This window comes from Corvus brachyrhynchos, unplaced genomic scaffold (genome assembly GCF_000691975.1).
Source record: "Corvus brachyrhynchos isolate BGI_N302 unplaced genomic scaffold, ASM69197v1 scaffold32, whole genome shotgun sequence".
Classification (NCBI taxonomy): Eukaryota; Metazoa; Chordata; class Aves; order Passeriformes; family Corvidae; genus Corvus; species Corvus brachyrhynchos.
Genome location: NW_008237919.1, coordinates 16,589,949 through 16,601,682, shown reverse-complemented (window position 1 = coordinate 16,601,682; position 11,734 = coordinate 16,589,949). Strand labels below are relative to the sequence as shown.

The 11,734-nt window shown below is 41.8% G+C and overlaps 1 protein-coding gene across 5 annotated transcripts in view; it reads left to right on the top strand.

Moving 5' to 3' along the window:
- The first annotated feature begins 481 nt into the window (after window positions 1-481).
- Window positions 482-11,734, top strand: part of SLC37A1 (solute carrier family 37 member 1) — a 35,327-nt gene continuing 24,074 nt past the window's right edge. For 2 of the 5 annotated variants that reach the window (XM_017733327.1, XM_017733324.1), the window contains exons 1-7: window positions 482-575; window positions 3,499-3,772; window positions 5,903-5,984; window positions 6,796-6,922; window positions 8,747-8,825; window positions 9,652-9,787; window positions 10,839-11,011. In XM_017733327.1, the coding sequence (XP_017588816.1) occupies window positions 3,717-3,772; window positions 5,903-5,984; window positions 6,796-6,922; window positions 8,747-8,825; window positions 9,652-9,787; window positions 10,839-11,011 (653 nt within the window). In that variant the 5' untranslated portion in view covers window positions 482-575; window positions 3,499-3,716. Of the gene's footprint in view, window positions 576-3,477; window positions 3,773-5,902; window positions 5,985-6,795; window positions 6,923-8,746; window positions 8,826-9,651; window positions 9,788-10,838; window positions 11,012-11,277; window positions 11,355-11,734 lie in introns of all 5 variants that reach the window. The other 3 variants (XM_017733325.1, XM_008632851.2, XM_017733326.1) reach the window with 3 other exon arrangements.

Here is an 11,734-nt window from a genome sequence, read left to right as displayed (position 1 = left end):
CTGACCCTACCCCTGACCCCGACCCTGTACCCCTGAACCTGAACATAACCCCCCCGGCTGGGCTTCCGCTGCCCTTGACCTTTGGGATGGCTGGAGCCGCTCTGGTCTGTCCTGCGGGTCCCAGAGCACCAGCTCACCGTGCGCTCACAGGGGCTGTGGTCCTATGTGGCTAAGGCACGGTGAACCCTTTTCCCCCCTGTATTAAATAGAGAGAACGCGGCTGTATAAGGCCCCAGAGTGATGGATTTGGCAGGTTCTGGTTCAGGTGCAGAGCTGCTGCCGGGTATTAAGCACAATGTGCATTTGATGTGTGTGTGTGCGGAGGCGTTTTGAGCCCTTAAGGACACCCCGGGGAGGGTTTGGTTACCCAGTGTCTGCAGACAGAATTAATCTCAGCCCCGGGGGAGCTGCTCTGTGGCTGGGCAGGACCTTCCCGCTGCCTCTCCAGCACAGCTGATCCAGGGTTTGCCGTGTTTGCAGGGGGAAAGAGCCGCTCACCAGTGACTGTTTTCCTGAAATAGGGAGGAAGGGATGCTTCAGCCGCTGCAGCAAAGGCGCAATATCAAGTTTGAAAGGTAAATATGGTTTTAAAGTAAATACCGGAATATGGCTTTGTACATTGCAGTGCAGCAAGGAGGAAGTGGAGGGTTGGTTTCACTGTCGACAGAAATACTTGCTGAAAATGAAAGAACATTAAACAAGTTTGTGTGATTGAATGGGTCGTTGTCCTTGGGCTTCATCAGTAAATCTGAAATACAGAAAATGTGTTGGTAAACTACTGGTTATGTGTTGTAGCCTATTAGTGTAATTTCTGAAGTGTAGCGTGGTTTTTAAATCTGTTTTAATCTACAGTAAAAGGTGATCTTTACAAACTGTTATTACAAGTTTTATTGCCACAAATTTCTTTGCTTATGGGGAGGATGTTTTTTATGTTTATTAAAATGCACGTGAATGTCGGAGGAACTTAAGGATGTGTGGAGACAGAGATAAGTTGTTGACAGGCAAATGAGAACTCAGGTGTTTCTGCCTGTGGTACATAAAATGAAATCAACCCCTGTCAGATAGAGTTAGGCTGCAGTTCTCTCTGTGCTGCTGATAGTCCAGTCATCTGTGCTGGGGAGTGACTGGGATCCTTGTGATGGGATTTATGGTAAGGATACACTGCTGGGAGGTGGTGTATGATCTGTGCAGCAAGTGCACAGATGTGCAACCTGGCGTGACCACTGAGCACTGAAACCTTTTGTAAGATGTGTGAAGTCTTTTCCTGCTTGCACTAGAGCTGTTAAATAGTAACCTGCTAAACAATTGCTTTGCTATAATGATAATTGCCTGTCCCATTATATTTTAAGAGAGCCGTTTAAGGAGGTGTTTGACCTCAGGTGTTGTTCTTTGCTGGCCTCTCGCGTTTTTTTCCACTAGATATTTTTGTCACCTCGCTTGGTATGATCAGTGAAATAATTCTGGTGTTTGGGACTACTGAGAGAGATGAGAAAAGTGGTTTGAGATCATCCTGAAATGGATCTGTTACTGCTGGAAGAAAAATTCACTCCTGGTGTGAGCTACCTATGCCAACCTCTTTTTCTCCTTATCTTTTTTCTCCCACTTGGAGCTATCTGCAGCTCATTTCAATCAAACACAGATTACTGATGAGAAATTGTTGTTTTGAAATGGAAATTTTGAAATCTAACTAACCAGCTGGGGCAATCTCACCTTTTAGTCCTTGTCTTTATGCTTCTGCTGCCTTGGATTCATCCTACGTGGCAATTTTGTGGCCACAGAATGAGAATAGAGAATATTCTCTATTGGATCAGCTGTATTTCAGGGCAGGATTTCTGATGGATCAGGCACCTGAACCGTGGCTGTAGGACTACAAGGTCTGACACAACAGAGGCAGGGATCTGTATCTGGAGTTGGGAGAGGAGGGGGTGGGGTTGCACTTTCCCTAACCTCCTCAACCTCAGAGAGGAGGTAGGAAACTCGTGTTGGGTAGGAATGATTATGGGGTTTGATTAATTGCACAATCTGATTCAGGGCCAGGGAGGGGGTGGAACATGCCAAACGAGATTAGCAAGTCAAATCACTCTTAGGGTAGGGAGGTGGCAAGCTGAACCAGGACACTGTAGAAAAAATAGAGGTATGACAAAAATGTGTTAGCATAAAGGAGCAGAGCCTTGATCTTCTGGTGGGATACTCTGTTATGTAAAGAGGGGGTAGTGTTCCTCCATCCCGGGGGAGAAGGCCTGTGTGGGTGGTGAAGCTTTCAAGTTGCCAGCTTGGACATAGCAGATCCTGTTCGGTGTTGTCAGTTACCTGGCTGAGGAGGAGCAGTTTGGATTTCTGTAGTAAGATGGGGCAGTGAAGATGAGAGGAGAGAGTCTCACACCTTTGCCTGCCCTGTGGCAGCCCCTAAAATTCTCTGGTGAGCACCAACCATGGGTTTGGCAGTTGTGCTTTCTTGCTTTGGCTCACCTCCCGTTGTTTACCAGGAGAGCTGATCCTGAATCCTGCCAGCTTCCTGTCAGGAGCATGGCAGTGGCTGGTGCTGACATTAACCAGGGCTGCCAGGAGGGTGGCGGGGTTGTTGCAGACCCTGGAGTGTCCCCTGGCATCCTGCTGGGGTAGCTCGGTTTGTATGTGTGAGTTGTGGTCGCACCTTTTGCATACAGCTCCTTTTGCCACCTGACTCAGCAGCTGCCTGAGCTGCTGCCAGGTCACAGTGCAGCCAGTTCCTGTTGCAGTACCTGTAATAAAATGTGGGGTTTTTTATTGTCGAGGGGCTTCAGCCCACGTTGGAACAAACAGGAGGAACTCTGTGACACTTTAAACCAAACTGCCACGGTCTCCCTCTTCCTCGTGTGTTAAGGACACACATGATCCTGCCTTCTCCCTTCTGCTGGTGTAGGGAGCTTAAGTGGTAAAAAAACTTGGTTTTTTTCCTTTTCCAAGTTTTCTGGCTATGTAGAGCTTTGTGCAGTGCTGATACTGGGTCAGGGAAATGGGGTGGAAGAGGGAGTGCTGGTCAAGCCTTGCTGGCAGCATTGTTCAGCAGCACCCACTCTCAAGCTGGAGGAGTCTCTTATTCCAGGCTGGAAACACTACAGCCATTTTTGAACAAATTGCAAGCTCATGAATGTTTCTGATGTGCTCAAACAGATCTCTGTGAGCTGGGAATTGCTTATTTGTAGTCATTCAGGGACAAAAGCGGAGTGTTTTGATGTAAGCTGGCTTTGGATCAAGTTTTGAGTACATCTTCCCTTTATGTCTCCACTGCTTTGTACTATGCCAAGCTCTCAAAATAAACTTAAAATTATAAAAACCAGAGAAGGCTGCAATTTGTATAGGCTTAAAATTCTCCACTGCATTTTTGATGTAAAGGTTAGTGATGTTAATTACTTGCCTCTGAAATAGATAATTGCTGATTCAAATGTTATGATTAGAAAATATCCCAATAACTAGACCACACTATTTACTTACCAGCTTCTCTTGTTTGACGATCAGCAGTAAACAAAGGCAGAGTGAAGAATTTGCCACGTCGTGACTGAAGGTAAAAGGAAAAAAAAAAACCCTACAGGGAGATCAGCTCAGCAGCAGATATTCCACATTTGTGGCATCCAGAGGTTTTGGGGGGATCTTTGTTACGCTTCCAGAAGAAACAAATAACGCTGTCACACGTACATCATTGTGTCACCTAAAATCTGGTGCCAGCTGTGGTGTAGATGGCTCAGCTTCCTCCTGGGATTCGTTTCATCACTTCATTCTCACGAGATCAGTGGTAAGTCTTGAAGTGTTGGTGGTGATCTTTGCTGTGGACAGTGTGAGTTTGTATCTGTTGCCTTGCTCAGAATTTTTGCTTTTTCATTGCTTAATACATACAGGAAGAACATACAGTCAGTTGTATAATAAATAAATATTGCTGACATATAAAAAGTGAGGTACTTTGTTGAGAAACCCAGACAAACCCTTACTAGTCAAGTGTGCTGGAGAATAAAAGCCTTTTGTCCTTTTCTGTGCAAGGTATGTATTTGAAAGGATAAATTGCATTTTCAAGCTCCTGGGTGGGAGGAGTGCTCAAGATTAGCTTTCTTTTCTTAGCCAGAAGTGTATTTTCTCCCCAGTAATTTGATGTGTGATACAGACTTGCACAATTACAGTGTTAGTTCTTGTGATGCCATGAAGATTTTTGCCTTTTCTTTTATACCCCTGTTGTACCTTTTTACAACTTCTGTATTTTTAGTGCTTTTTGCCTCCATTCTTGGACTTGTTTGTCAAGCTGAGAGACTCAACATTTTAGAAGCTTCGTAGCCAGGGATCAGTGTGCCCCAGACCCCAAGGTCCTCTCCAGAACACATTCTGTAAACCAAGAGAGAACCATCCAGGGGAAGGTTCCTTGGGGAGGGGGGCTCACTTGAGCCTCTCATTGGGGAATCTTTGATAGATGTGCTAATTAGTAAAACCCATAATGTTATACCTGATCTTTTGGGGCTGTGCATTGTGGTGTGCATTTTGGTGCATTTGACCTGGATGTGTGCACCTGGGGATCCTTAAAATAAATCCCAAGGTAAAATCCCTTTTTTCCTTCTAACTGTGTTTGACTCTTGATTTTAAGACCAGGAAAAGGCATCACTTGCTACTGCAATATTAAAAAAATAAAAAGCAACAAAACTCCCCAGCAAAACCAAACAAAAATCAAATCCTCCTTGCTTTAGGAAAACTAATCCTGGAAGCTTTATGGCATGTGCTTTCTGAGATAGAATACTGAGTCAATTGTGTGTGAATAACAAAAAAATAACGAATGAAAGACCAGGCACTTTCCATCTGAGCAATTTTATCATGTGTTTTCTCTAGTTGAGCAGCAGGAGCAAAGTAATTTCAGTTTTATCCCTTGTGAGGATGTTTTCAGTCATGAGGGTGAATAACTCAGCTCATGGGATGACTCTTTTTAATGCCCCTGTGAATATGCCAGAACTATAAAACAAGACCCTGGTTATGTAAAAGTTCGTAAGGCAAAAAGTGATTGAAAAAGGTTCATTAAAAATCAGGGACTGTAGCAGGCAGTGTGATATCAGATATTTGTGTGTATATATGTACTTTTACTTACAGATGTTATTTTTAAGATCGAGGCTAGAAGGAGCCAGTAGATACACTCTGGGTACTTTTAAAAGCACAAATCCACAAAACACTCTCCTTAAACATCTGAGATTGCAGGTAGAGAATAGAATAAATCAGATTAATGTCTTTGTTTAATGCTTGCAGTGACAGTGAGATTCAGATGCCCTTTTAATTTAGCTGAACAGTAGAGAAAGTCCCAAGGATGCCAGTGAGGCACAAAGGAGAATTCCTTCCCAATCCCAAAGCTGCTCACTTCTGTTCCATGTGCTCCAGTGTCAGTCCCATTTTCCATCTCTAGAAATGACTGATTTCTATTGTTAGAGGAAGGCAAAAGTAAAGTAAGATCCTAAAGTAAGAAAAGAAGGAACACCCCACAATATCCAAACTGACAATTGAGAGAGCCATCACTTATGTCCTAGTAATACCACAAAACCCAGCGAGACAGGGAGGTGTGCAGTCTGATTATCAGTGTGTTTGAAGTTGAACTGATATTTTATAGCCCCCAAAGGAGGGTTGCAAACAAGGCAGGTCAGCTCTGTGGGCTCAGGGTGCTGCCACGTTGTCCTGCCTGCTCCCGTGTGCCACCAGGCTCCCTCCCAAAGCCTCATCAGAGCAGATGGGAAGGAGCATAACTGGGAGGGTGGTTCTTCAGTCTGCTGGAGAGCACAAAAAAGCTGTCTTCCAGTATTCCATATTATCAATGATTTGTGTAATGTTTTTTGTGTAACTTGGTGTTAAAAGAAAATCTAAAAAAATAATTTCCAGATTTTTTTTTTTTTTTTTTATATTGTAGGTATAGAGCTTTCATTTTCTCTCTTACTTTCCTGCTGTATGCCAGCTTCCATCTGTCAAGGAAACCTATCAGTATAGTGAAGGTAAGAGAGGTGGTGTCCTTGTTTAAACATCCTCCTGCTCCTGTCAGACACAGATGTCATTGTCTTTTTCAGTATTTCCTGTTGTGAAAGGCAAGGTTAAACTTTAGCTTGAAATGCCTTCAAGATGAAAGACTGATAAAGCTGGTACACAGTGATATTTGCTTGGTAAACTTTAGTGAGACCACACCTAGAATATTGCCTGTGAGTCTGGGTTTTGGGCTGGAAACAGCTGTGCCTACACTTCATTCATGTGAATTAATCTAATTAGAGATATTTGAGAGGTTTACATTCTTATGGTTGAGAAAAGTTGCTCATAACTGATGAGTTGAACATTCCACTGGCATTTCCAAGAGTGTTCCCAGTACTGTTGAGCATCGTAATCATCGTTGTCTGTACCCTTGTGACTGTTCCCAGTAAAGCTGATGACACAAACTCTCTAATTTTGGGTTTGTTACTTTAATCTTCAGTGTTTGTAGCTTGTGCCAAACACAAACCAAATCCCCCAGTGCTGTCTTGTATAAAACTGATGAGTAACAATGGGCAGAGTACTTGATGTTACTGCAGAATTTCGAAGTTGTCACTGTCAGAAACACCAGGTTACAGTAGAATGTTTTTTCTAACCATGCCATTACTCCTTCATGGAATGGTGGCTTCACCCAGCAAAATACCAAGCAATTAATAATGGCCAACAATTTCACTGATTTTGGTGGGTTTGACACGGGTACTTATAAATCTAGAATTGTTAAATTTCTTGCTGTAGGAGAATTACCAGTCCCCAATTTTCCATTTTCACATGTCCTTTCTGTTTCAGGGAGAGCTGCACAAGCATTGTGCTGCTTCACATGAAGTTGAGGTTGACTCCTACAAAGAATATGCTGCCCAGATCCAGCCTGTCAAAAAGCCATTTAATGCCTCTCAGTGTGGTTGGGAGCCATTTGGTAAGGCTTGGGTTTTTTTGGTTTTCTGTTTTCCTTTCCTAATAATGAGCTGATATTCGTAATTAGGTTATTTGCTTCTAGCTGTTTCTTCACATATGGGGGGATGTGCATGGAAGGGGTGTTTGTTTTCCATGTCCTCACTCATTTCTCCACAGAAAGTGAAGTCGTGTCTTACCGTAGGATGTCTTTGCTACTTAAAGTCACTTAAACAAATTATATTATTTTACTTGTTAAAGCTATGAGATGGTTTCAGTAGATCAGTTTTCAGTCAGAAAATGGGATTTGTCTTTAGAATGTCTATTAAGGAAAAAAGGGTGAAGAATAAAATCAATCATTATCATTTTCTGCTTGTTTAATTCAAGGTCCAGCAATCTTTTAAGTGAAATTACTTGGTGCTTATCTAAATTGGAACTTTTCAGAGTCCTTATCTGCCTGAAGGAATATTTTCCTCTCTGTTTTAATGAAGAAAAAGGGGAGACTTTATTGCAGGAGAGACTTGTCAACTTACTGGATAGCTTATGAACCTGGCCTTTCACTTGAATAGAAGAAAAAATATTTGCCTACTGAACAATTAAAGTTTAATTTAATCGTATTTGACTTTAAATGAGACTTTGAATCATTCCTTGACACTTTTATTGCTACCAGGAACATCAGTGGAACAGATTAGTCCGTTCTGTCAAGGTGCCAGTCCACCCCAGTCTGTGTAACCATACATTCTAATAAGTCTTTAATTAGCAATTAAAAAAAAGTCCTGCTCTCTTCAAAGATAATTAAAGATCTGAGCTCTGGGGTTTCTGTGGACAAAATGCAGTGTATTAACTGCCTGCTGCAGGGTCTGCTGGAAAAATTTAATCCCCCAGGTGGGATGCAGTTAAACTTGGGGAGTGTTTCTTGTCCCTGGGCCGGGGAGTTGAGTTTGTTTGTCTGAAACATTGATTGACTTTTTTTAATGGAGACTTCTGAGCCCAACTGTCCTTCTTTTTTCATGGACATTATTGCCAAGCTGCCCCTTTGGAATGGCACTCTAGACTTGTTCTTTCAGCTGTTTTTCAGGCAAAGCTGGGAGTGGCACTGAAAGAAGGAATATGCTTTAGTACCTGTGACTTCATGGTCAAAGCCAATGGCAATTCTGGCGATTTATTGCAAATAAATATACAAACTGTCTATGTGGGTATGAGCTCAGGTCCCTTGAGACTTGACTTGGTGTTTCCATCTGGGTGGAGCCCCTTCTGCTCCCTCCATCCTGTCTGCAGTTCCCTTTTAGGTGTGATTATGGTTGTTTGCTCTACAGGGCAGAACTCTGGGGGTTTTTTTAAGCAAAACTTTTCTGTGCTTTGTGAATAGCTGGAAAATGAAATGCAAGAGGCTTTGACCATTTAAAAAAATATTAAGCTGATTCTTTGAAAGACTTTATAATGGAATATTTTTTCAGCCTTTTTGACTCCTAGGACTTCACGCTTTTGAAACTCATCTTTCCACTTTTAATCAAGGCTGTTAAATTGGATTTTGGATTTTCTTTTGCCTAAGGCCTCATAAGAAAAAGGCACCTTGCCAGTAACTGATGTTTCTTCTCTTCCAAAATGCTGTTTTGAATAAGGTAGAATTTAGGATGGGTCTACCAATACTTTCCTGATATGTTAGAGGCAGAAGGGGGTTTTTTTTGTTAAATAAAACATTGGCAAAATGTTTGCTGAAGTCTGAAAGTGCCTACTGAAAATTAAATGTCAGTGCATGTTCACTGACATTTTTCTTGTTATGTATAGAAATGGTTGGGAGGTAATTAGTACATTTAAACTGATAATTTGTTTTGAAAATTATTCTTAGATAAGAGCAACTACAAACAGTTACTGGGAGCGCTGGATTACTCATTTTTGTGTGCATATGCAGTTGGAATGTATTTAAGGTAAAACCCCACTCTCTTTACTGTTTACTTATGAGGCTGTGTGACTTCTGAGATATTTTGCTTTCCTGCTGCAGAGTTTCTGATGGAGAGTGAGAAATTGATTGCTATGGGGAAAAAGACCAACATGATTCTGAGCCCCAGTGGTCTTAATGTCTGATATATAGAAAGTTTTTACCTGCACCAATCTTGACTGCCTTGTGCAGGAATATTTTCCAGGCTGAAGTCTAGCCTGTCTTTTTTTCATGCAGAATATAAAGGAATATGCACTGGAATATCTGTCCTCAAACTTAATCAGTCTTCAAATTGCACTGATTGGGTTAAAATGATTGTCCTGGCTTTCTTTAGAGTCAAAGAATGGAGCAGATACCTCCTAAAAATAATACCAAGCCCATCTTAAAGCTTGTAGTCTTAGCCGCTGTTTGGAGATGCTTCTTTTTATTGACTAAAGCCAGACCCTTCATGAGTAGAATTGTTAGCAAGGGAGACAAGTCTCACTTCAGATGGCTGGAGACACATAATTTGGAAAACGACTCTGTAAGTAAATGGCTTTGAATGTGCTCCAGATGAGTATCTTCTTGAAAGATGGTTGTGCAGATGTCAGAACTTAGCAATTAATGAACTTGAAATGTTTTGTTGGGGTTTTTTTTCCTCTGTCAAGTGCTAAAAATTGCTCCTTTGCTACTGCAAAGGCAACCAGCAGTTACCAGTATGGTTTGTCCTCAACCAGAATTAAACAACACAAAATATTCTTCATTTGTGAAGGTTTTTGGGGTGTGATCTCATTTTTAATTATGGCTTTTCTCTTTATTTCCTTCCCTGTTCCAAGTGGACTCATAGGAGAGCGGCTGCCCATCCGGTACTATCTGACAGGGGGGATGCTTGCCAGTGGACTCTTCACTGCAATGTTTGGATTGGGTTATTTCTATAATGTACATAATCTCTGGTTTTACATAATGGCCCAGGTAGGCACAGTGTTAATTTAGACACTCAGAGTTCTCATGGTGCTGTTCAGGGTAATACCGGGGATGTTTCACTTGCACACAGTGATGAGTGGTTGGGTGGGAGGATGTAAATGCTGGAATATGTTGTTGATGACAGGCAGAAGTGATAGAGTGGATACCCCCAGGTATTTATTTTTGAAAAATGGTGGGGTTTTTTTGTTTTAGTGGAAGAAATCTTTGAAAGCAAATTAGTGTGTTTCACTCTGTGTCAAATCAGTGATCAAATCTTTGCAAGCTTAAATGCGGGCGAGTTTTAAAACAAGCATATTTACTTCTGTCAGTCTGCCAAGACCTGAGTGACACATCCTGGCTTTCTCTGCAGGAAAATTGCATTTATACTGCTCATGATGAGCAGGCTCCCACACTGGTGTGGCTGGGAACAAGCAGTTTATGTAACGAGATTCACTATTTGAGGTTTTTCAGAGCTCTGATCAGGTGTCACAAGAATTTTTACTGTTGGCCTGCAATGGAATTTAGGTCAGGACCAGGGTAGGGTTGGCTCTGGGGCCATTTTGGACAGGTCTGCACCTTGCACTGCTGCTTTCTGTGTTGTTGCAGTAACACTCTCACCTCTGGCACGTCTGCATGGCACTGAGCAAGGTGGCATGCAGAGATACTAACCTGGGCACAGCACTTCTGTAACCTTGTCACCAATTAATCTGTCACTGCCCCAGCCCTCTTGGATCAGGTGTTTTCCAGGACAGGAGCTGCCTGCTTTAGGGTTGAGCTGACTGTCTCTGCCCTCTGGGATGTGGTCAGTGAGCCCTGTAATTCCAAGGGTGGTCTGACATCACCAGCCCCATTGGTTTTTGTTGGGTACAGTGAGGTTGGGTTTTGTTGCATGTTCAAATATGAGATTTTGCATTGTGATATTTGTGTCATGGTGCATTTGTAGAGAGGGAGCTTTTTAGGAGTTGAGAGGAGTTAAAGTTCTGTGCAACGTGGAGGCTGAAATAGTTCTTACTTCATCCTGAGTATATTAAGTAAATTCCTCCTCTCTGTTTATTTGCAGGTGTCTGTTAAGCATTTTAAAGTTATCCAGTCTCCCCTAAAGTTGCCTTTTTTTTCTGCTTTATTTGATTGCAAACATGCTTTGCCATATGCTCAAGTTGAGATAAGCGTTGTGCTGCTGCTTGAGTGTGGGGAATTCACTTCTCTGCTCAGCTCAGAGCAATGTGATTTTTGGTAAGCATGTGACTGAATTACAGTATTCTGTGAATTAAATCATAAACTAATTATAGAGATGTAAGTAGAGGGAAGAATCTCTGCAAAACTTTGTAACTTGTTTATTCTTGGGGAAAAAAAAAGTCTTCAAAACCCCCCACTAAATTTCTAAATTCAAAGCATTTGTGTAGACTTCCTTTTCCCAATGCAGCACTTGGCAGGAATGGCGTAGGAACCTGATTTATGGCAGGGAATGTTTATTTATTATTATTTGTATATACTTTCAGATAGCTAATGGGTTGGTGCAAACCACTGGCTGGCCGAGTGTCGTTACATGTATTGGCAACTGGTTTGGAAAAGGAAGGTAAATGATAAATAATCCAAAGTTTTGGAAGTACAGATCAATACATTCTGGGCTGTGACATTATAATCAAATGAAATATCTTTCTTTGGCTTCTGTGGGGGTTTTTTTTTTTGGGATGAAACAAGCAGGTAGAGTTTTGAGAGGCGTTTCCTTTGTTATGCTGATTAATTTATATATGAGTTTGAAACTGTCTCACTCATGTCAAAACAGTGTTCTGTGGTAGCTCTTTTTCAGATGAATTATTTCCGAATTTTATTAGAATAATTCTTGCAAATATAAACAGTCTAAAACTACTCTGAGTAAAGGCTGTTATTATGCCACTTTAATGTGGAATTTCCTGTGTTTTCATTTGTGTTTCAAAACAGTTGTCAGGGTGGAAC